Source organism: Saccopteryx bilineata, chromosome 4 (assembly GCF_036850765.1).
Source record: "Saccopteryx bilineata isolate mSacBil1 chromosome 4, mSacBil1_pri_phased_curated, whole genome shotgun sequence".
NCBI lineage: Eukaryota > Metazoa > Chordata > Mammalia > Chiroptera > Emballonuridae > Saccopteryx > Saccopteryx bilineata.
The window spans coordinates 287,819,878-287,839,693 of NC_089493.1; the positions used below are offsets into that span (position 1 = coordinate 287,819,878).

General features: G+C 48.7%; 1 protein-coding gene across 3 annotated transcripts in view; it reads left to right on the top strand.

The window, feature by feature from the left end:
- The window catches only part of ABCA3 (ATP binding cassette subfamily A member 3), a 62,313-nt gene that overhangs the window by 24,738 nt on the left and 17,759 nt on the right, over window positions 1–19,816 (top strand). For all 3 annotated transcript variants that reach the window (XM_066275215.1, XM_066275213.1, XM_066275214.1), the window contains 9 exons: window positions 2,997–3,170; window positions 8,344–8,525; window positions 10,803–10,946; window positions 11,488–11,617; window positions 11,797–11,951; window positions 12,198–12,353; window positions 12,653–12,863; window positions 13,874–14,024; window positions 18,810–18,908. In XM_066275215.1, coding sequence (XP_066131312.1) covers window positions 2,997–3,170; window positions 8,344–8,525; window positions 10,803–10,946; window positions 11,488–11,617; window positions 11,797–11,951; window positions 12,198–12,353; window positions 12,653–12,863; window positions 13,874–14,024; window positions 18,810–18,908 — 1,402 coding nt within the window. The remainder of the gene's footprint in view (window positions 1–2,996; window positions 3,171–8,343; window positions 8,526–10,802; window positions 10,947–11,487; window positions 11,618–11,796; window positions 11,952–12,197; window positions 12,354–12,652; window positions 12,864–13,873; window positions 14,025–18,809; window positions 18,909–19,816) is intronic.

Sequence of the window (19,816 nt, forward strand, 5' to 3'; positions counted from 1 at the left end):
CCTATAGAGTTCACCTCCAGCCTTGACATTGCATACCTGACATGACTGATAGTGAGCTCTGAACCCCAGCCTTGTTCTCTGTATCTCTGACTTTGTTTCTGTTTTATTTGTTTGTTTTTATTTCACATATAAGTGAGATCATATGGTATTTGTCTTTCTCTGTCCAACTTATTTCACATAACATAATACTATGTAGATTCATCCATGTTTTTGCAAATGGTAAGATTTCATTCTTTTTTATGGCTGAGTTACTCCATTGTATATATGTACCACATCTTTATCCATTCGTATATTGATGGACACTTAAATTGCTTCCATATCTGTTATTGTAAATAATGCTGCAGTGAACATAGAGATGGGTACATATATCTTTTCAAATAATTGTTTTTGTTTTCTTCAGAGAAATACCCAAGAATGGAATTGCTAGGTCATATGGTAGTTCTATTTTTAATTCTTTGAGGATTCTCCATAGTGTTTTCCATGGTGACTACACTAGTTTATTATATTCTCACCAACAGAGCATGAGGGTTTCCTTTTCTCCACATCCTCCACATTTTTACTGTTTTTTTTTTATGATAGTCATTCTGACAAGTGTGAGGTTATATCTCACTGTGGTTTTGATTTGCATTTCCCTGATGACCAGTGGTATTGAGCATCTTCTCACATATCTGTTAGACAGCTAGATGTCCATTTTAGAGAAATATCTACTTAAGTCCTTTATTTAAAAATGAAATGTGTCAACATTTAGATCTGCATAAGCAGTATTTTCCAAATGACCAATGCATCATGTTACAAAATCATGCGAGAAGATTAAGCCATTCAAAGTGCAAATTAAACCAATGGATTTTAGTGTAACAGTATGAAAGGTTTATTGAATAGTTTCATTCCACATGGCACCTAACCTTTAAGAAACTACCACTTGTTGCATGCTGTAGTGTCAAAGAAGGATATCCACAAATATCTGAAGGACTCCTCTTTGAGCTACTTATCTGTGTGAAGCTGATATCTTTATTCACTTTACCCAAAACAATGCAACTCAACAGAGTGAATGCAAAAGCAGATATGATAGTCTAGCTGTATATAATCTGTTAAGTCAGACCTGCAGAGGTTTGCGAAAATGTAATCCAATGCACTTGTCTCACTAAATTATGAGAAAAAGTTTTTCATAAAAAATATTTATGTAGGCCCTGGCCGGTTGGCTCAGTGGTGGAGCATCGGCCTGGCGTGCAGGAGTCCTGGGTTCGATTCCCAGCCAGGGCACACAGGAGAAGCGCCCATCTGCTTCTCCACCCCTCCCCCTCTCCTTCCCCTCTGTCTCTCTCTTCCCCTCCCGTAGCCGAGGCTCCATTGGAGCAAAGATGGCCCGGGCGCTGAGGATGGCTCCATGGCCTCTGCCTCTGGCACTAGAATGGCTCTGGTCACAAAGGAGCAACGCCCCAAATGGGCAGAGCATCGCCCCCTGATAGGCATGCCGGGGGATCCCGGTCGGGTAAATGCGGGAGTCTGTCTGACTGCCTCCCCATTTCCAACTTCAGAAAAATACCCCCCAAAAAATTTATGTAAACTTGTAATGGATTTATTCTTGTTATTCTTATTCTTAAATATTTTTAAATTTGTTTAGTATTGCCTGACCTGTGGTGGCGCAGTGGATAAAGCGTCGACCTGGAAATGCTGAGGTCGCCGGTTCGAAACCCTGGGCTTGCCTGGTCAAGGCACATATGGGAGTTGATGCTTCCAGCTCCTCCCCCCCTTCTCTCTCTCTGTCTCTCCCTCTCCTCTCTAAAAATGAATAAATAAATTTAAAAAAAAAGAGCCTCCTAAAAGAAAAAATCCTTTAAAAAAAAAAATTTGTTTAGTATTAATTTTTAATACAGTAAACATTGATATCTATAGATATATCTATATATAGATCTAACTCACATAAACAACGGTTACTTGACATCCTTGATAATTTTTAAGGGAGTAAAGGAGTCTTAAGACCAAAGCATTTGAGGGCTGCCCTATGGACTAAAGCCATGCTGTTTTCCCCACACCTCCACAACCTGGTCCTCACCTCACAGGTCTTTCTCGTGTGTCACCTTCTCATCAAAGCTTTCCTTGGCTACCTGGTCATAGCCACAGTCCCTGGCTCAGGGAATGTCTTGTCACCATTCTTCATCTTGTTGGTCATTGGTTGACTGTCTGTGTCCCCACAGGATTATAAACTCAGGTGGGGCTGGCTTTATCTGTCTTGTTTGTGGCTGTCTCCATGGTGCCTGGAACAAGGCCTGGCACAGAGTAGGCACTCAGCGAATACCTGTGGGATGAACGAGTGAATGAGGGAGAAGACCAGGCAAGAAGCAAGGCTGGGGTTCAGGGCTCACTATCAGTCATGTCAGGTGTGCAATGTCAAGGCTGGAGGTGAACTCTGTAGGACAAGGCTGGAAAAATAAATGTGTGGTCCCAGGATGAGGGGGACAGCTGTCGCCCTCTGCAGGGTCACATTTGCAAGGGCACAGGCAGCTCAACAAGAGAAAAGTCTTCAGGCCTGGTCAGGCAGTGGCGCAGTGGATAGAGCGTCAGACTGGGATGCAGAGAACCCAGGTTTGAGACCCCGAGGTCGCCAGCTTGAGCGCAGGCTCATCTGGTTTGAGCTAGGCTCACCAGCTTGGACCCAAGGTCGCTGGCTTGAGCAAGGGTCACTCGGTCTGCTGTAGGGCCCCCGGTCAAGGCACATATGAGAAAGCAATCAGTGAACAACTAAGAGGCCACAATGAGGAATTGATACTTCTCATCTCTCTCCCTTCCTGTCTGTCTGTCCCTATCTATCCCTTTCTCTGTCTCTGTCACAAAAAATAAAAATAAAATAAAAGACTGCAGAACAAGCCTGCTGTTCCCAGCACCAGGGCATGAGTCCAGGGAGGGAGTCTGGTAGCTCACAGGCTTCCTTCTGACACATTCATCCAAATTCTCATGCACGATTTTATCACACTCCGCTTCCTCTCTCCCATCTCTAGCCAACATGGCAGCAGCTGTCGGGGGCTGCCTGTACTTCTTTACATACATCCCCTACTTCTTCGTTGCTCCTCGATACAACTGGATGACTCTTAGCCAGAAGCTCTTCTCCTGTCTTCTGTCCAATGTCGCCATGGCAATGGGAGCCCAACTCATCGGAAAATTTGAAGCAAAAGGTGAGTCTTTTTCTTTTGAGAAACTCCCCTTGCTGATTCAGTTACTCCCAGAGAGAGTCTGAACAGAGGCACCTCCAGCTCCAGGAACAGACGCATCACGACAGCTAAGCGAGTGACGCATTGGGAAGACAGGTCCTGAACATCCACTTAGCTGGCGTAGTCCAGGCTTTCAGTTCCCACAGTGCTCTACCTGGGACCAGCTGTTACTGCAGGAAAACGCTAATGGGAGCATCTGCTTCTGCTGACATGGGATTCCACTCAGTCACCTCTGAGTCTGCCTGCATCAGGAGGCATTCCGAATGATTACACCTGTGGTCTCTAAGTCTGTATTTTTGTAAAGAAATTTTTATTTTTCCATTCCAGATAATGTACAATATATTAGTTTCAGGTGTACAACCCAGTGATAAGACATTTATATAACTTATGAAGTGATCACCCCGATGAATCTTGTACCCATCTGACACCATACGTAGTTATTACAGTATTATTGGCTCTGCTGGACTTGACACCCCCTTAATGATCTACCAATTTGTACTTCTTTTTTTTGTTTCTGTTTTTTGTTTTGTATTTTTCTGAAGTGAGAAGCAGGGAAGCATAGAGTCAGAATCCCACATGTGTCTGACCGGGATCCACCCGGCATGCCCACCAAGGGGCGATGCTCTGCCCATCTGGGTCGTTGCTCCATTGAACCAGAGCCATTCCAGCGCCTGAAGCAGAGGCTATGGAGCCGTCCTCAGCGCTCGGGCCAACTTTGCCCCAATGGAGCCTTGGCTGCGGGAGGGGAAGAGAGAGAGAGGAAGGAGAGGGGGAGGGGTGGAGAAGCAGATGGGCACTTCTCCTGTGTGCCCTGGCTGGTAATCGAACACCCAGGACTTCCACATGCCAGGCTGACGCTCTACCACTGAGCTAGCTGGCCAGGGCTGGGCCAGAGTCTTTTTAATTTTTTTTTTTTTTTTGTATTTTTCTGAAGCTGGAAACGGAGAGAGACAGTCAGACAGACTCCCGCATGCGCCCGACCGGGATCCACCCGGCATGCCCACCAGGGGCGACGCTCTCCCCCTCCAGGGCGTCGCTCTGCTGCGACCAGAGCCACTCTAGCGCCTGGGGCAGATGCCAAGGAGCCATCCCCAGCGCCCGGGCCATCTTTGCTCCAATGGAGCCTTGGCTGCGGGAGGGGAAGAGAGAGACAGAGAGGAAGGGGGGCGGAGTGGAGAAGCAGATGGACGCTTCTCCTATGTGCCCTGGCTGGGAATCGAACCCAGGTCCCCCGCACGCCAGGCCGACGCTCTACTGCTGAGCCAACCGGCCAGGGCCTAAAATTTTTTTGCCAATTTGTACTTCTTAACCCCTTCTCCTTTTTCACCATCCTCCAATCCCCCCTCCCAGGTGGCAGCCATCAAAATGTTCTCTGTGCCCTGGCCGGTTGAGTGTTGGCCTGGCGTGCGGGGGACCCGGGTTCGATTCCCGTCCAGGGCACATAGGAGAAGCGCCCATCTGCTTCTCCACCCCCACCCCCTCCTTCCTCTCTGTCTCTCTCTTCCCCTCCCACATCCAAGGCTCCATTGGAGCAAAGATGGCCCGGGCGCTGGGGATGGCTCCTTGGCCTCTGCCCCAGGCGCTAGAGTGGCTCTGGTCACGGTAGAGCGATGCCCCGGAGGGGCAGAGCATCGCTCTCTGGTGGGCAGAGTGTCGCCCCTGGTGGGTGTGCCGGGTGAATCCCGGTCGGGCGCCTGCGGGAGTCTGTCTGACTGTCTCTCCCCGTTTCCAGCTTCAGAAAATTCCAAAAAAAAAAAAATGTTCTCTGTGTCCATGAATATGTTTCTGTTCTGCTTGTTCATTTGTCTTGGTTTAGATTCCACATTTAAGTGAAATCAGATAGTATTTGTCTTCCTCTGTGTGTCAGAGTCTGTGGGGTTTGAGCTACCTGTAGCTCTCTGTAAAGTGGTATGATTAGTATTTCTCCACTTCCTAGTTCCCTGAAACCCACAGTGATTTTCAATGAGGATGAGGACGCCCAAGAGAAAACAAGGGACAGACCAGAACATGGTTTTGTTTTGATTTTTTCATTGATTGATTTTAGAAAGAGAGGAAAGAAGAGAGAGAGAAACTTCAATTTGTTGTTTCACATGTGGTTTCACAATGCACTCCTTTGTTGATTCTTGTGTGTGCCCTGACCAGGGTGGAACCCGCAACCATGTCATATTGGGATGACACTCTATGAACTACCCAACCAGGACCGAACATTGTTTTCTTGATTTTTGTGAAATTTTCTGATTTTTAAAATATCACAGGGATGAAATAAAAACACTTCTTTGGGCTGTCTTTGGCCTTGTAGGCTCCCACTTTGGAAGCCATTGCGATAGCTGCTCAGATTTCTTTTTTTTTTTTTTTTTTTTGTATTTTTCTGAAGCTAGAAACCGGGAGAGACAGTCAGATAGACTCCCACATGCGCCCAACCAGGATCCACCCGGCACGCCCACCAGGGGGCGACGCTCTACCCACCAGGGGGTGATGCTCTGCCCCTCCGGGGCGTCGCTCTGCCACGACCAGAGCCACTCTAGCGCCTGGGGCAGAGGCCAAGGAGCCATCCCCAGCGCCCGGGCCATCTTTGCTCCAATGGAGCCTTGGCTGCGGGAGGGGAAGAGAGAGACAGAGAGGAAGGAGAGGGGGAGGGGTGGAGAAGCAGATGGGTGCTTCTCCTGTGTGCCCTGGCCGGGAATCGAACCTGGGACCTCTACACGCCAGGCCGACACTCTACCACTGAGCCAACCGGCCAGGGCGCTGCTCAGATTTCAATTGTTGGAGTCAGGCCTGTTCCTCTAACGTGATGAGGGGGCACCTGGCGTAACCCTTCACCTTCCTCCTGCTGGGAAGTCACCAGAGATGGAGAGCTCACCTCTTAGGAGAAGGCCCCGTTGATTTCCCCATCACTTAACCTCCTCTCCCAGAAGGGCCTTGGAGAGGTGGCTGAACTCAGACTGGCCCAGCTCTCTTGCTTGCTCTGTTTCCAAGAGGAGGATTGAGGGGTGCAGGTGAGTCTCTGCGAGGCTGGTGTTATGCTCACATCATGTCCCTGCAGCTCTGCCTGTTGTTCTGGCTCCACCAGCAGGAGGTAAAATGTCATCTCCCTTAGACATGACTGATCTGTGTGCATTTTAAGACCATCTGGGCCCTGCCCCATCCAGATGTTCTCTTTTTTTTTTAAGATCTTATTTATTGATTTTACAGAGCGGGTGGGGGGGGGGGAGAAGTATCAACTCATAGTTGCTTCACTTTAGTTGTTCATTGATTACTTGTTGCTTATCATATCTACGTTGACCGGTCAAGCCCAGGGTTTCAAACTGGTGACCTCGGCTCTCCAGGTTGATGCTGTATCCACTGAGCAATCACAGGCCAGGCCAGATGTTCTCTTTTCTCAGGCTGAATGCTCGTGTTCCTTCCAACCTTGGAATTCCTAGTTGTTGTAGCTTCTGATTGGCGGCATCTGTGGAAGGAAGCAGGTGGATAGCCACAGGAACCTTCGTATGGCTTTATCTATTTTCCCAGTGTGGCATTATCTTAGAATTTTTTTTCTTCAGTTGTCAATGTCTTCTAACACTTCAGTTTTAAATATACAGTTGGGCAAAAGTAGGTTTACAGTTGTGAGTACATGAAACAGTTCATTCTTGTATTATTATTTATTAATATATTGTTTTCCATACAAACAACTGTAAACCTACTTTTGCCCCGCCCTGTATGCGTTCTCGTGTTTAGTAGAGTGATGTATAATGTGGACTTTTTAATGCAGACTCTTCCAGAATGCAAATACTTTTTAAAAAGCCATTTACAAAGAAGAATATAACTATATGACACCTCTCGTTTTTCATAGTTCTGTACTGAATTTTCTTCCCTTTTTTTTTTTTTTTTTTTTAAAAGGAGAGGAGGGGAGATAGTGAGACAGAGTCTCACATATGCCTCGACCGGGATCCACCCGGCATCCTCCATTGGTGGTTGACACTTGAGTCAACCGAGCTGTTTTTAGTGCCTGAGGTCAATGCTTGGACCAACCCAGCTATCCTCAGCCCCCGACTGATGCTTGAACCAATTGAGCCACTGGATATGGGAGGGGAAGAGTTGTAAAAGGGGTGGAGGAGGGGAAGAGAAGCAGATGGTCACTTCTTGAGTGCCCTGATCAGGGATTGAACCTGGAATGTTCACACTCCTGGCTGATACTCTATCTGCTGAGCCAACTGGCTAGGGCCTGAATTCTCTTAAAACAGACAAATTTCTCATTGTTTGAAATTGAACACTAATCGAGGCCAGAAAACAGTCATTTTTATCAGGGAGTCTTGAGCAACAGAAGGTCATCTAGCTACACAGAATTCCAAAGTATCATTTGGACTGTGCTGTTGCAAGACCAAGAGTAGATAAAACACTATAAGCATCTCCAAATAGAGCTTTCTCTGTGTCCAAAGTATTTTTTTTTAATTTTTCTGAAGTTGGAAATGGAGAGGCAGTCAGACAGACTCCTGCATGTGTGCACCTGACTGGGATCCATCCAGCATGCCCACCAGGGGGCGATGCTCTGCCTATCTGGGGCGTCACTCTGTTGCAACCAGAGCCATTCTAGTGCCTGAGGCAGAGGTCATGGAGCCATCCTCAGTGCCTGGGCCAACTTTGCTCCAGTGGAGCCTTGGCTGTGGGAGGGGAAGAGAGAGACAGAGAGGAAGGAGAGGGGGAGGGGTGGAGAAGCAGATAGGCGTTTCTCCTGTGTGCCCTGGCCAGGAATCAAACCCGGGACTCCTGCACGCCAGGCCGACGCTCTACTACTGAGCCAACCGGTCAGGGCCGTACTTTTTTATTTTTAAAAAGACTTATATGAAATGCACACTGTTCCAGTTTTGGGTTTACCCCAAATCACATATGTGTGTGTGTGTGTGTGTGTGCATATGCATATCATGTGCAGGGATATGTGTTTGTGTATTTATATGTTATAAATCAAACGTGAGCCTATCTAGTCAATGAGCTTTTGCTGGTTCTAGAACATCGATTTTGTGACTTTTGTGTTCAAGGCCTTGAAGAGAGTCCTCAGATTCACTCTAAAGCAGGAAAGAAGTCCTGCTGCTCTGCAGTGGCTGTGTTGGGGGAGCAGGCTGCAGGTCTGCTTCAGGCCGATTCCTGGTATGTCTTCCAGGCATGGGCGTCCAGTGGCAAGATCTCCTGAGTCCTGTCAATGTGGACGACGACTTCTCCTTTGGGCAAGTGCTGGGCATGCTGCTGTTAGACTCCGTCCTCTATGGCCTGGTGACCTGGTATGTGGAGGCCATCTTCCCGGGGCAGTTCGGCGTGCCCCAGCCCTGGTACTTCTTTATCATGGTGAGTCCTAATGCCCTGCTCCTCCCGCCAGCCACCTCTGGGTCAGGGTCGGGTGGGAGCAGGTTTCCTTAGCCTCATTCCACTTGCTCCAGTCCCTGATACTCATGCCTAGTCGGCCGGGACATAGGACCTGGCCCTGTGCTCAGTTGATGAGCAGTATATCCTAAGGGCCCTGAGACCACACTCACACCCCCCCACCTCCCGAGATGATCCCTGCACTCGAGGGTCTGAGAGAAGGAACTCGTGCTGGCCCAGCAGACACAGCAGCAGCACACCCTCACCCTCAGTTTCTCTTTCTTGTCACTTACTGGGTTTTCTGTGTACAAAGTAATATGGCTTCTTGTAAAAATGATTGCGTTGCTGAATATATAGCACTGTCCCCGAGACGAACACTGTTGATATTTGGATGTAGAGTTCTTCTGACTTTTTCCAATACATAGACTATCCTTTAGCACAGTGTTTTTCAACCACCAGTCCATGGACAGGTACCAGTCCGCCAGAATTTTCGTGCTGCTCTGAGAAAGAGTTATCTACCCTGTTGTTATATGAAGATTATTGAGTCCATAATCATTGAGACCAGTAGTTAAAAAACACCACTCTAGCATACATGGGTGTGTACATTTATTTTTAGAAAACGAGATGATATTATAAAAATGCTTAAAACTTGCTTTTTTTTAACCTATAAGTGCACCTTAGATATCTTAAGTACATATATATATAGAGAGATCTTTAAAAAAAAATTTTGTGTGTGTGGCGGAGACAGAGAGAGTCAGAGAGAGGGACAGATAGGGACAGACAGACAGGAAGGGAAAGAGATGAGAAACATCAATTCTTTGTTGCGGCTTCTTAGTTGTTCATTGATTGCTTTCTCATATGTGCCTTGACCGTGAGCCTTCAGCAGACCAAGTAACCCCTTCCTCTAGCCAGCGACCTTGGGCTCAAGCTGGTGAGCCTTGCTCAAACTATTCAATAGATGAGCCCTCACTCAAGCTGGCAACCTCGGGATCTCAAACCTGAGTCCTCCGCGTCCCAGTCCGACTCACTATCCACTGCGCCACCAACTGGTCAGGCTTTATAAATACACTTTTAGATTTTTATCTATACATATTTGTAAATTTTGTTTTATTTACAAATAAATATATCTATATTTAAATATATACATGATTATGAAACAACTTCATTTTTTAAGACTGCACAGTATTTCACGGACAGCCCACCATGTATTTAACTAATTCCCTAGTGATAGTTAGGTACCACTTCAATGTTCTTTCTTGGATTCAACAAGTATTTATCAAGTATCCACTGCATATTTGATCAAATCTATATGCCACTGGTTTTTAGAGGCAGTTACTTTATCACTAAGAAGAAAAATACAGTTAAACAGTGGCACGTCATGATTTCTATGGCACAATCTGATTTCAAAGTCACTTAAAATGTGTGAAATGTGTGGCTTAAAACCAGTGGATGCAGTGTGCCAGAAGTATTCCAGGCACTGGGATACCCTGGGGACGTAGCTGTGGGTTAAACAGATTCTCCTCTCTAAGGCTTACCTCCGCGGGAGTTCTTTCAGGGCCCTGCTCTCCCCTTTCCTGTGGCCCTGCCCACATCTCTGTGTTCCCTGTGCCCACAGGCCGCCCTCAGGGGTGGGGTATTGTACAGTGTATGGGAATAGTCTTACCCCTCAAACATCCTGTCCCTGTGATGGCCAGACAGAGGATGGAGGGTCACTGTTCTCTAGACAGGTCAGGGCTTGTCCTTGTGGAGACAAAGGGTGGAGAGTCATCCTCTAGAAAGGGCGGGGCAAGGCTTCCTCATAGCAGAGGAAGGCCTGGTCCTGCATGGTTACAGGCTTCTGAGTAAGGGTGCAGTTGGGGGCGTGGAAAGACAGCCTCTTTCATTTTCTGCCCTGACATCACTCTGGACTGGAACAGTCACTAATCTGTCTGTTTTTAAATGTCACTGTTTGCCTTGTCTCTGTCTCCCATCTGAATTGGTATGATATGACAATACCTGTAAGCTGCCATCATGCCGGACGGCAGATTAGGAAGCTGAGGCTGAGCGCTTCCCCGGGAGTAGAGAGTGAGGGGCCATGCTGGCATCTGCCCCAGCCCTGGGGGGCTCTAAGTGGTATCCCCTGTGCAGCAGCATGGTGAGCGGAAGACCAAGGGCTCGCTGGCGCATGCAGTTAGCATGTCAGTTAGTTGTTGCTCTGTTTGTCACAAACACAGTGACCCAACGTGGATCAGCCATCTGAAACCCATCTGATTTCCATCCTAGCCCTCGTATTGGTGCGGGCACCCAAGGACGGTTTTAGGGAAAGAGGAAGAAGATCATGACCCTGAAAAAGCCCTCAGGACAGAGTACTTTGAAGCTGAGCCAGAGGATCTGGTGGCTGGGATCAAGATCAAGCACATATCCAAGGTGTCACACCCTGAGGGGACAGGCAGGGAAGGGGGACTTCGGAGTCTCAGGTGGTAAGACCTGCTGCCTTGCCCATGGCTCTCTCCAAGCTGGTGACTGTTCTCTGGGCCTTGTTGTCTCCTGGGTCCTCCGGGGTACTTTCTACCAGCTCTCCCAGGCACTGGCCACCACTCAGACTCTGTGTCCCCAAGGCCCAGTGTGGTGACTCAGGGTTGAATGGATAGACTGCACCTCTCAGCAGCTTTACAGTGAACGCTTGCTGTATTGGCCACACAGGGATGCCTGTCTCACAGGCCTTTGATATGAGACACAGAGGATGTTGGGTCCTATTGGGAGTGGGGGAGGCGGAGAACCGCAGGGGCCGCATGGCCTCCAATCAGCACTTTATTTGAAACTTCCTGCCCCTTGCCTGCTGGCTGCTGATGCTGGGCATGGTCCCCTCTGAGATCCTCGGTGGTTATCCAAAAGGGAGTGGGAGGGACTCGCGGAGTAAGTTCCTGAGGGCCCTGAAGTCCAGGGGATGCCTCTGCCTCTGCTGCAGGTGTTCAGAGTGGGGAACAAGGGCAAGGCAGCCGTCAGAGACCTGAACCTGAACCTGTACGAGGGCCAGATTACTGTCCTACTCGGCCACAATGGTGCAGGAAAGACTACCACCCTTTCCATCCTCACAGGTGAGGGGCCACAGGGCCACCATGGCAGGAGTGGGGTGACCAGCAAAACGACTCACAGGCGGGTTCTCCGGCAAATCAAGGGACAACTGCGCAGGCATGGCGAGACCATCGCGCCTGTGCCGTCTGGCAGGGTGTCCAGTGGAACCTAACGAAGCCTTTGGTTTTCTTCTTGGCTGCAGGTCTTTTCCCGCCAACCAGTGGGCGGGCATATATCAATGGGTACGAGATTTCACAAGACATGGCTCAGATCCGGAGGAGCCTGGGCCTGTGCCCGCAACACGACATTCTGTTTGACAACCTGACGGTCGCAGAGCACCTGTATTTCTATGCTCAGGTGAGCCAGCAGGGGGTGGGGCTCAGAGGTTGTTCTGGTCTTGTTTGTTCCTTAGCCCGCACGCTTGGCTTTCCCAGGCAGCCAGCTGAGCCCTTAGCCTCCCATACACTTGGGGCAGGGGAGGTGGGACGGGGAGTCAGCACTGGAAGGCCAGCACAGGAAAGGATGAGACGGTGCAAAGAGGTGGCTCATGGGATGGCCCCATCAGAAGCCCCTGCCAGATCTCTGTGTCCCCTGCTATTTCAGCTGAAAGGCTTGTCCCGCCAGAAGTGCCCTGAAGAAGTCAAACAGATGCTGCACACCCTCGGCCTGGAGGACAAGCGGGACTGCCGGAGCAGGTTCCTGAGCGGGGGCACAAAGCGCAAGCTGTCCATTGGCATCGCCCTCATAGCGGGCTCCAAGGTACAGAGCAGCGGCCCAGCCTCCTGAAGGACACAGGTCGGGGCCCCCATGTGTGGCAGACAGACACTCGGGGCAGCAGGGCCCAAGGGCATTGCCCTCTGACTCCTACCAGGCCCGAGCCGGCAGCTGGCTCTGCAGCTGGGGCCCAGGAATCTTGGGTCTGGGCACAGTGGACACCTTGGTGAGGGCAGTACCGCTGCATCTTTGTGGAACTCCAGCCACACAGGGCTGACGGCACAGCCAGCCTGGGCCTGGGGTGCGGCTCTGCTGTTGTCACAAGGCTGTTCTCTGCCCTCCAGGTGCTGATGCTGGATGAGCCCACCTCAGGCATGGATGCCATCTCCAGAAGGGCCATCTGGGACCTCCTTCAGCAGCAGAAGAGTGACCGCACCATCCTGCTGACCACCCATTTCATGGATGAGGCTGACCTGCTCGGGGACCGCATTGCCATCATGGCCAAGGGGGAGCTGCAGTGCTGCGGATCTTCACTGTTCCTCAAACAGAAGTATGGTGAGTGCAGGCGGCCGGAAGCGGGCTGGGCAGCCCAACTGCCACTCCGCACGGGTCAGTGTCACTGAGCCAGCCCACTGAAGAAAGCGCTCAGTGTTAACTTCCACGGAGGGCCCCTGAGATCAGGCAAGGACAGACCCTCCCTAGACTTCCTGTCTGGATGGAGGAAGTGGGGCCTCTGGATGGAGACCCAAGGCCCCAGGCACAGGGGATTGTGAGAATGAAGAGGGAAGGAAGTGGGGCAGATAGTCCTGATTTCATTAGAGTGACAATTAGGGGTGGCCAGTGGAACAGCAGTCAAGGACCAGGGCTGCCAAGAGTGCCCTTGGAGAGACCAAGTACATTTGCCAACGTTGGAGCTCTCCAACCAGCAAGTGGCCTGCGACATGGTCCAGGGCTGGTGAGTTGCATGTGGAATCAGGACCCTCTTTGCTACGTGGGCATGGCTTCCTTTCTCAAGGGCAGCAGCCAGTATGCCAGGTCCCATCGCATTCTGCTAGTGGGAAGGAGCAAAGACAGAAGACGTGACACACCCAGGAGTTGCATACCTTCCTTCTGCTGCTTCCTCTGGCGGGCACACAGCCATGTCAAACAGATGGTGACCCAAAGTAGTTACCGTCAGGCTGCTGGGGGCTGGAGAGGAAGCCTTTATCCTGGGGTTCCATTACTGAGGAAGCAAGGAGAACAGGTCTTAGGGACAGTATCTACTACAGCCTCTGAGACTTGAAGTCCAAAGTCTGGCTTGGGTTCCGCTCCTTATCATGCTCAGCATGCTCAGCACCCAAGTTTTTCAGCATCTCTTCCCAGCCAGGTAGCAGGAGGCAAGCCCCTCAAGACAGCTCTGAGACGTTGCAGTGTGCATTCATTCTGGTTCAGCTGCCCCCTGCTCTCTAGCCCCTTTCCCATGAGCCTGCCACAGTCATGAGCCCACCACGGTCATGAGCCCAAGGGCCCCAGGTAGGCCAGGGGCCATGGGAGGTAGCCGTATGTGGGGCTCCGCCGTGTTCCAGGTGCAGGCTACCACATGACACTGGTGAAGGAGCCTCACTGCAACGCCGAGAGCATCTCCCAGCTGGTCCGTCACCACGTCCCCAATGCCTCTCTGGAGAGCAGCGCTGGAGCAGAGCTGTCATTCATTCTCCCCAAGGACAGCACGCACAGGTTCGTGTCCCAGGAAGAGCACATAGGTACAGGTCCGACAGTGGGGCTCAGTGGGCCTTGAAGGCTCTGTGCTTCGAGTCACAAACTCTGCACCTGTCAGGCCTGGCCAGTGAGTGTCGCTCAGGTCCTGGGCCTGTGACAGTCTGCTTGGTGAATCTGCTTGCTGGGTCTAAGGTGCCAGGCTTCCTTGTGCAATGAGATGGGAGAAACTTCACTTGTACCTGAAAAACAGAAAAGTGTTTGATTATTCAAAAGGAAGTTCAGTGCATTGATCACACTGGGTGAAGTGTGCACAGCAACCTATCCAAAGTTCTCTGTTGAACTGAATTTGTATGTCCTCTTGGTCTTAGAATTTGAGTCATGGACACATGCCTCATAAACAGAGCAGACTACCAGTGTGGGAAGTGAAAAACCAAACTTTTGTGTGTGTGGCAAAGACAGGGAGAAAGAGAGAGGGCAGACAGGGGCAGACAGACAGGAAGGGGGAGAGATCAGAAGCATCAATTCTTCATTGCGGCACCTTAGTTGTTCATTGATTGCTTTCTCATATGTGCCTTTACCAGAGGGCCACAGCAGAGTGAGTGACCCCTTGCTCAAGCCAGCAACCTTGGATTCAAGCCAGTGACCTTGGGCTTCAAGCCAGAAACTTTTGGGCTCAAGCTAGCGATCATGGGGTCATATTTATGATCCCACGCTCAAGCCAGCAACCCAGTGCTCAAGATGGTGAGCCCACATTCAAGCCGGATCAGCCCTTGCTCAAGCCAGAGACCTCGAGGTTTTGAACCTCAGTCATCTGCGTCCCTGTCTGATGCTCTATGCACTGTGCCACCACCTGTTCAGGCGGTAAAAAGCCAAACTTGATTCATATTCTGAAACTTTGGGACACAAATCTTTTTTTTTTTTAACAGAGAGAGAGATAGATAAAGACAGACAGACAGGAACAGAGAGAGATGAGAGGCATCAATCATCAGTTTTTCGTGGTGACACCTTAGTTGTTTTTTTTTTTTAATTTTTTATTTATTCATTTTAGACAGGAGAGGGGGAGAGAGAGAGAGAGAGAGAGAGAGAGAGAGAGAAGGGGGGAGGAGCTGGAAGCATCAACTCCCATATGTGCCTTGACCAGGCAAGCCCAGAGTTTCGAACCGGCGACCTCAACATATCCAGGTCGACACTTTACCCACTGCGCCACCACAGGTCAGGCGACACCTTAGTTGTTTATTGCCTTCTCACATGTGCCATGACTGTGGGACTCAGCAGAGGGAGGAACCCCTTGCTTGAGCCTGCGACCTTGGGCCCAAGCTGGTGAGCTTTTGCTCAAACCAGATGAGCCCGTGCTCAAGCTGGCAACCTCGGGGTCTCGAACCTAGGTCCTTCTGCATCCCAGTCCGACGCTCTATCCACTGCGCCACCGCCTGGTCAGGCGGGACACAAATCTTAAAAGTACATTTAATTTTGCTATAAGACCAATTGAGTAATATGGTTTTAATAACTACATAGTGTTCCCTGATGGATATATAATTTATATATAACATCTACGCTATTATCACATGCTCATGGTTTTCCAAAAAAAAAAATGCTATTGAACATCCTTCTAGAAAACTTTGTGTCCAGATTTCCAGTGATCCCCTTAGGACAAATTCCCAAAAGTGGGGTAATAAATAGGACCAAATTACCTTCTAGAAAAGTGGTATGTTTGGATTCCCTTTCAGTAGGATAGGAGAGTGTCCATTTTATTCTACAGTAGTTATGTTTGAGTACATTTTTAAAAATATTTGTGGCCCTGGCTGGTTGGCCCTGTAGGATAGAGTGACGGCCAGGCATGCAGAAGTCCTGGGTTCGATCCCCGGTCAGGGCACACATGAGAAGCAACCATCTGCTCTTCCCCTTCTCTCCCCCTTCTCTCCTCCTTCCCTTCCTGCAGCCAGTGGCTCAATTGGTTCAAGCGTTGGCCCCAGACTCTGAGGATAGCTTGGTTGGTTTGAGTGTTGGCCCTGAGCACTGAGAATAGCTTGGTTGATTCGAGCGTCAGCCCCAGATGGGTATTGCTGAGTGGATCCCGGTTGGGGCACATGCAGGAATCTATTTCCCCTCCTCTTGCTTAAATATATATATATTTATAATACCTATCTGATGGGTGAAAAATGGCACATGCTTAACTGGCATTTTGTATTTCTTCCATTCCTGCTGGCAGGAGGTTGAGCATATTCAGTGCTACTAGTCTTTAAGCCTTGCTTCTTCTGGATATTGTTTGTTTATACCTCTTACTCATTTATCAGTCAGAGTGTTTTATATATAGTTGACCCTTGAACAATCCACATATAAATATTAATTCCCCCAAAACTAAACTACTAATAATAGTCTACTGTTTACCAGAAGCCTTATCGATACATAAATGGTTGATTAACTCATACTTTTTATGTTATATGTATTATATAATATATTCATACAATAAAATAAGCTAGAGAAAAGAAAATGTTAAGGAAAGCATAAGGATGAAAAAATGTTGTATGTATTTTTTTTTAATTGAATGTAAGTGGATCATGTGGTTCAAATCATGTGGGGTTTTTTTTTGTTTTGTTTGTTTGTTTGTTTTGTATTTTTCTGAAGTTGGAAATGGGGAGGCAGTCAGACAGACTCCTGCATGTGCCCGACCAGGATCCACCCGGCATGGCCACTAGGGGGCGATGCTCTGCCCATCTGGGGCGTCGCTCTGTTGTGACCAGAGCCATTCTAGCGCCTGAGGCAGAGGCCATGGAGCCATCCTCAGCACCCTGGCCAACTTTGCTCCAATGGAACCTTGGCTGCGGGAGGGGAAGAGAGACAGAGAGGAAGGAGAGGGGGAGGGGTGGGGAAGCAGATGGGCGCTTCTCCTGTGTGCCTTGGCTGGGAATCGAACCCGGGACTCCTGCACGCCAGGCCAACGCTCCACCACTGAGCCAACCGGCCAGGGCCAAATCATGGTGTTTTTTGTTTTTTTTTAATTTTTTTTTTTTTAGATTTTATTTATTCATTATAGAGAGGAGAGAGAGAGAGAGAGAAGGGGGGAGGAGCAGGAAGCATCAACTCCCATATGCGCCTTGACCAGGCAAGCCCAGGGTTTTGAACCGGCAACCTCAGTGTTTCCAGGTTAACGCTTTATCCACTGTGCCACCACAGGTCAGGCCAAATCATGTTTTTAATATCAATCATTTTTGTTGCAACTCTTTCCAATTTGTATTTGCCTAATAATGTGGGATTTTTTCCCCATGCAGATACTTTACATTTAATGGATCATATCTTTTTTTGTGTGATTTCTTTTTAAAAATTTTTTCCCCTGCCCTGCAATCAAATGAACATTCACCAATTGCTTTTGGTTTGTTTTGAGATCTTGTTGTAGTGAAACCAGCAAGAGTATACATACATTCTCCACACTAAAGTTCAAATTTAAAGGAGTCTTTTATTCAAAACCGGCGACCGCACAGAGACAGTCAAAGCATGTGGCCCGGAACACAATCTGAAGTCAGCTTTTAAAGACAAAAGTACCCACTGACTGGGGGATGGGGAGGAGGAGAAGCCTAGCAGTAAAACAAAGCAGTGAAACAAGCTCTTTTACAATGTTTATCTAAAGATTAATTCAGGGAGAAACATTCTAGGAACATCTGCAACCTTGAGGAACTAGCTCAAGTCCATAGCCTGGAAAACCAGCCTCAAAACCAGGGGTAGGGAGTCTTTTAGAAAAAGTAAGTTCTGCTGAAAGTCTCTTTGCTTTAGAGAAAGTAAGTTCTGCTAAAAGTTATTTATGCTAAGAGCCTTTCCTTTCTACATTTCCATCTCACATAGGTGGATACTATCAAAGAATGCCTTTGTATTCACAAGATGTTACATGACAGGGGGTGAGGGGGTCAAGGAACAAAAACTAACTTATTTTTATTTTTTTTTATTCAATGAGGGGAGGGAAGGGGAGGCAGAGCAGACTCCCGCATGCACCCAGACTGGGAGCCACCTGGCAAGCCCAGTAGTGGGTGATGCTCTGCCCACCTGGAGCTCTTGCTCTGTTTCTCAGCAACTGAGCTCTTAGCGCCTAAGACAGAAACCATGGAGCCATCCTCAGTGCCTGGGGCCAACTCGCTCCAAGAGACCCATGGATGCAGGAGGGGAAGAGAGAGAGAGAGAGAGAGAGAAGTGAGAGGGGGAGGGGTGGAGAAGCAGATGGGTGCTTCTCCCGTGTGCCCTGACCGGGAATTGAACCCAGGACATCCCATCCACACACTCTGCTGACGCTCTACCACTGAGCCAACCAGCCAGGGCCGACTTTTTTTTTTTTTTTTTTTTTTTTTTTACAGAGACAGAGAGAGAGTCAGAGTGAGGGATAGACAGGGATAGACAGACAGGAACAGAGAGATGAGAAGCATCAATCATTAGTTTTTCATTGCGCATTGCAACACCTTAGTTGTTCATTGATTGCTTTCTCATATGTGCCTTGACCGTGGGCCTTCAGCAGACCGAGTAACCCTGTGCTTTAGCCAGCAAACTTGGGTCCAAGTTGGTGAATTTTTGCTCAAACCAGATGAGCCCACGCTCAAGCTGGCGACCTCAGGGTCTCGAACCTGGGTCTTCCGCATCCCAGTCCAACACTCTATCCACTGCGCCACTGCCTGGTCAGGCCCGACTTATTTTTTTTATAATGGTATTTTAAGGAGCTCACTTCCTTTGCCTTTCTCCCATCCTACATGGAGGTGATTATTTAGGAATGAATTGTCTGGAAAGTCACTGAGAAGGGACTCAGCACTTGGGGTTTCTTTTCAGGTTTGAAAGTCTTTTTGCTAAACTGGAGAAGAAGCAGAAGGAGCTGGGCATCGCCAGCTTTGGGGCCTCTGTCACCACCATGGAGGAAGTCTTCTTACGGTCAGTGACTATGTGTTTCCTTTAGTCTAGGACCCAGCAATGTGGATGATTTTTTAAAAGTGTAGCGATAAAGCAGTCTCCTCACTTATCATCTCTAATACCCATCTGAGGGTGGAAGCAGGGCAGTGGGCCAGCTGTCAGAGCCCGAGTACAAATTGTGACTCTTTTATTAATACCTGCACAAACCTGGTGAGGTTTCTGACATGCACAGCAATTTAGGAAGAGGAGAGCAGCTGTGCTCCAATCCTGTAGGGCGTGTATGTGCTTCCCCTGGGGTCCTGCCCAGGAGCACCATGGCAGTAACAGGCTTGCCAAACTCTTCTCGGTTTAGGTAGTAGTCTAGAGCATGCCTCCTTCCATAATGAAGATGTGAAATTTAGCATTCAGATCCTCAGAACTGCAGGGTGAGCTCAGTACAACTGACACATGTATTAGACATCTGTGGAATACTTATTTGGCAGATATAGCGCTAAGAACTAGAAATGCAAAAATGGAATGTGAGGTAGATATTTTGCCTTAAGAACCAGTGGCCTAGAGCAGGTCACAGAATGAATAAATATAAACACAGTACAGCTATCATACCCCAAGCCTCTGTCCCTCTGGAAAGCCTTGATTATAATTGCTGACCTTGGTCAGTTTCCTCATGAGACTGGGATACCCATGGACAGGGTCCTATCTGCTTGTCCCTCTCTCCTGGACTTGCCTTGGCTGCAGTAGCTTTATTTTAGAGATATTTATTGATTATTGATGAACAAACCAGCCGATGAACCTGATGGCATTCTACTTTAGTACTTCTGACAGATGCCCTATTTTCCTCTCTAATTCCCTTCTCTGCGGAATAGCTTCTCCCTCCCTGGGAGCCTAGTTATGATCAGGACTTGTGTGTGGTTTTTTGTTTTTGTTTTTTA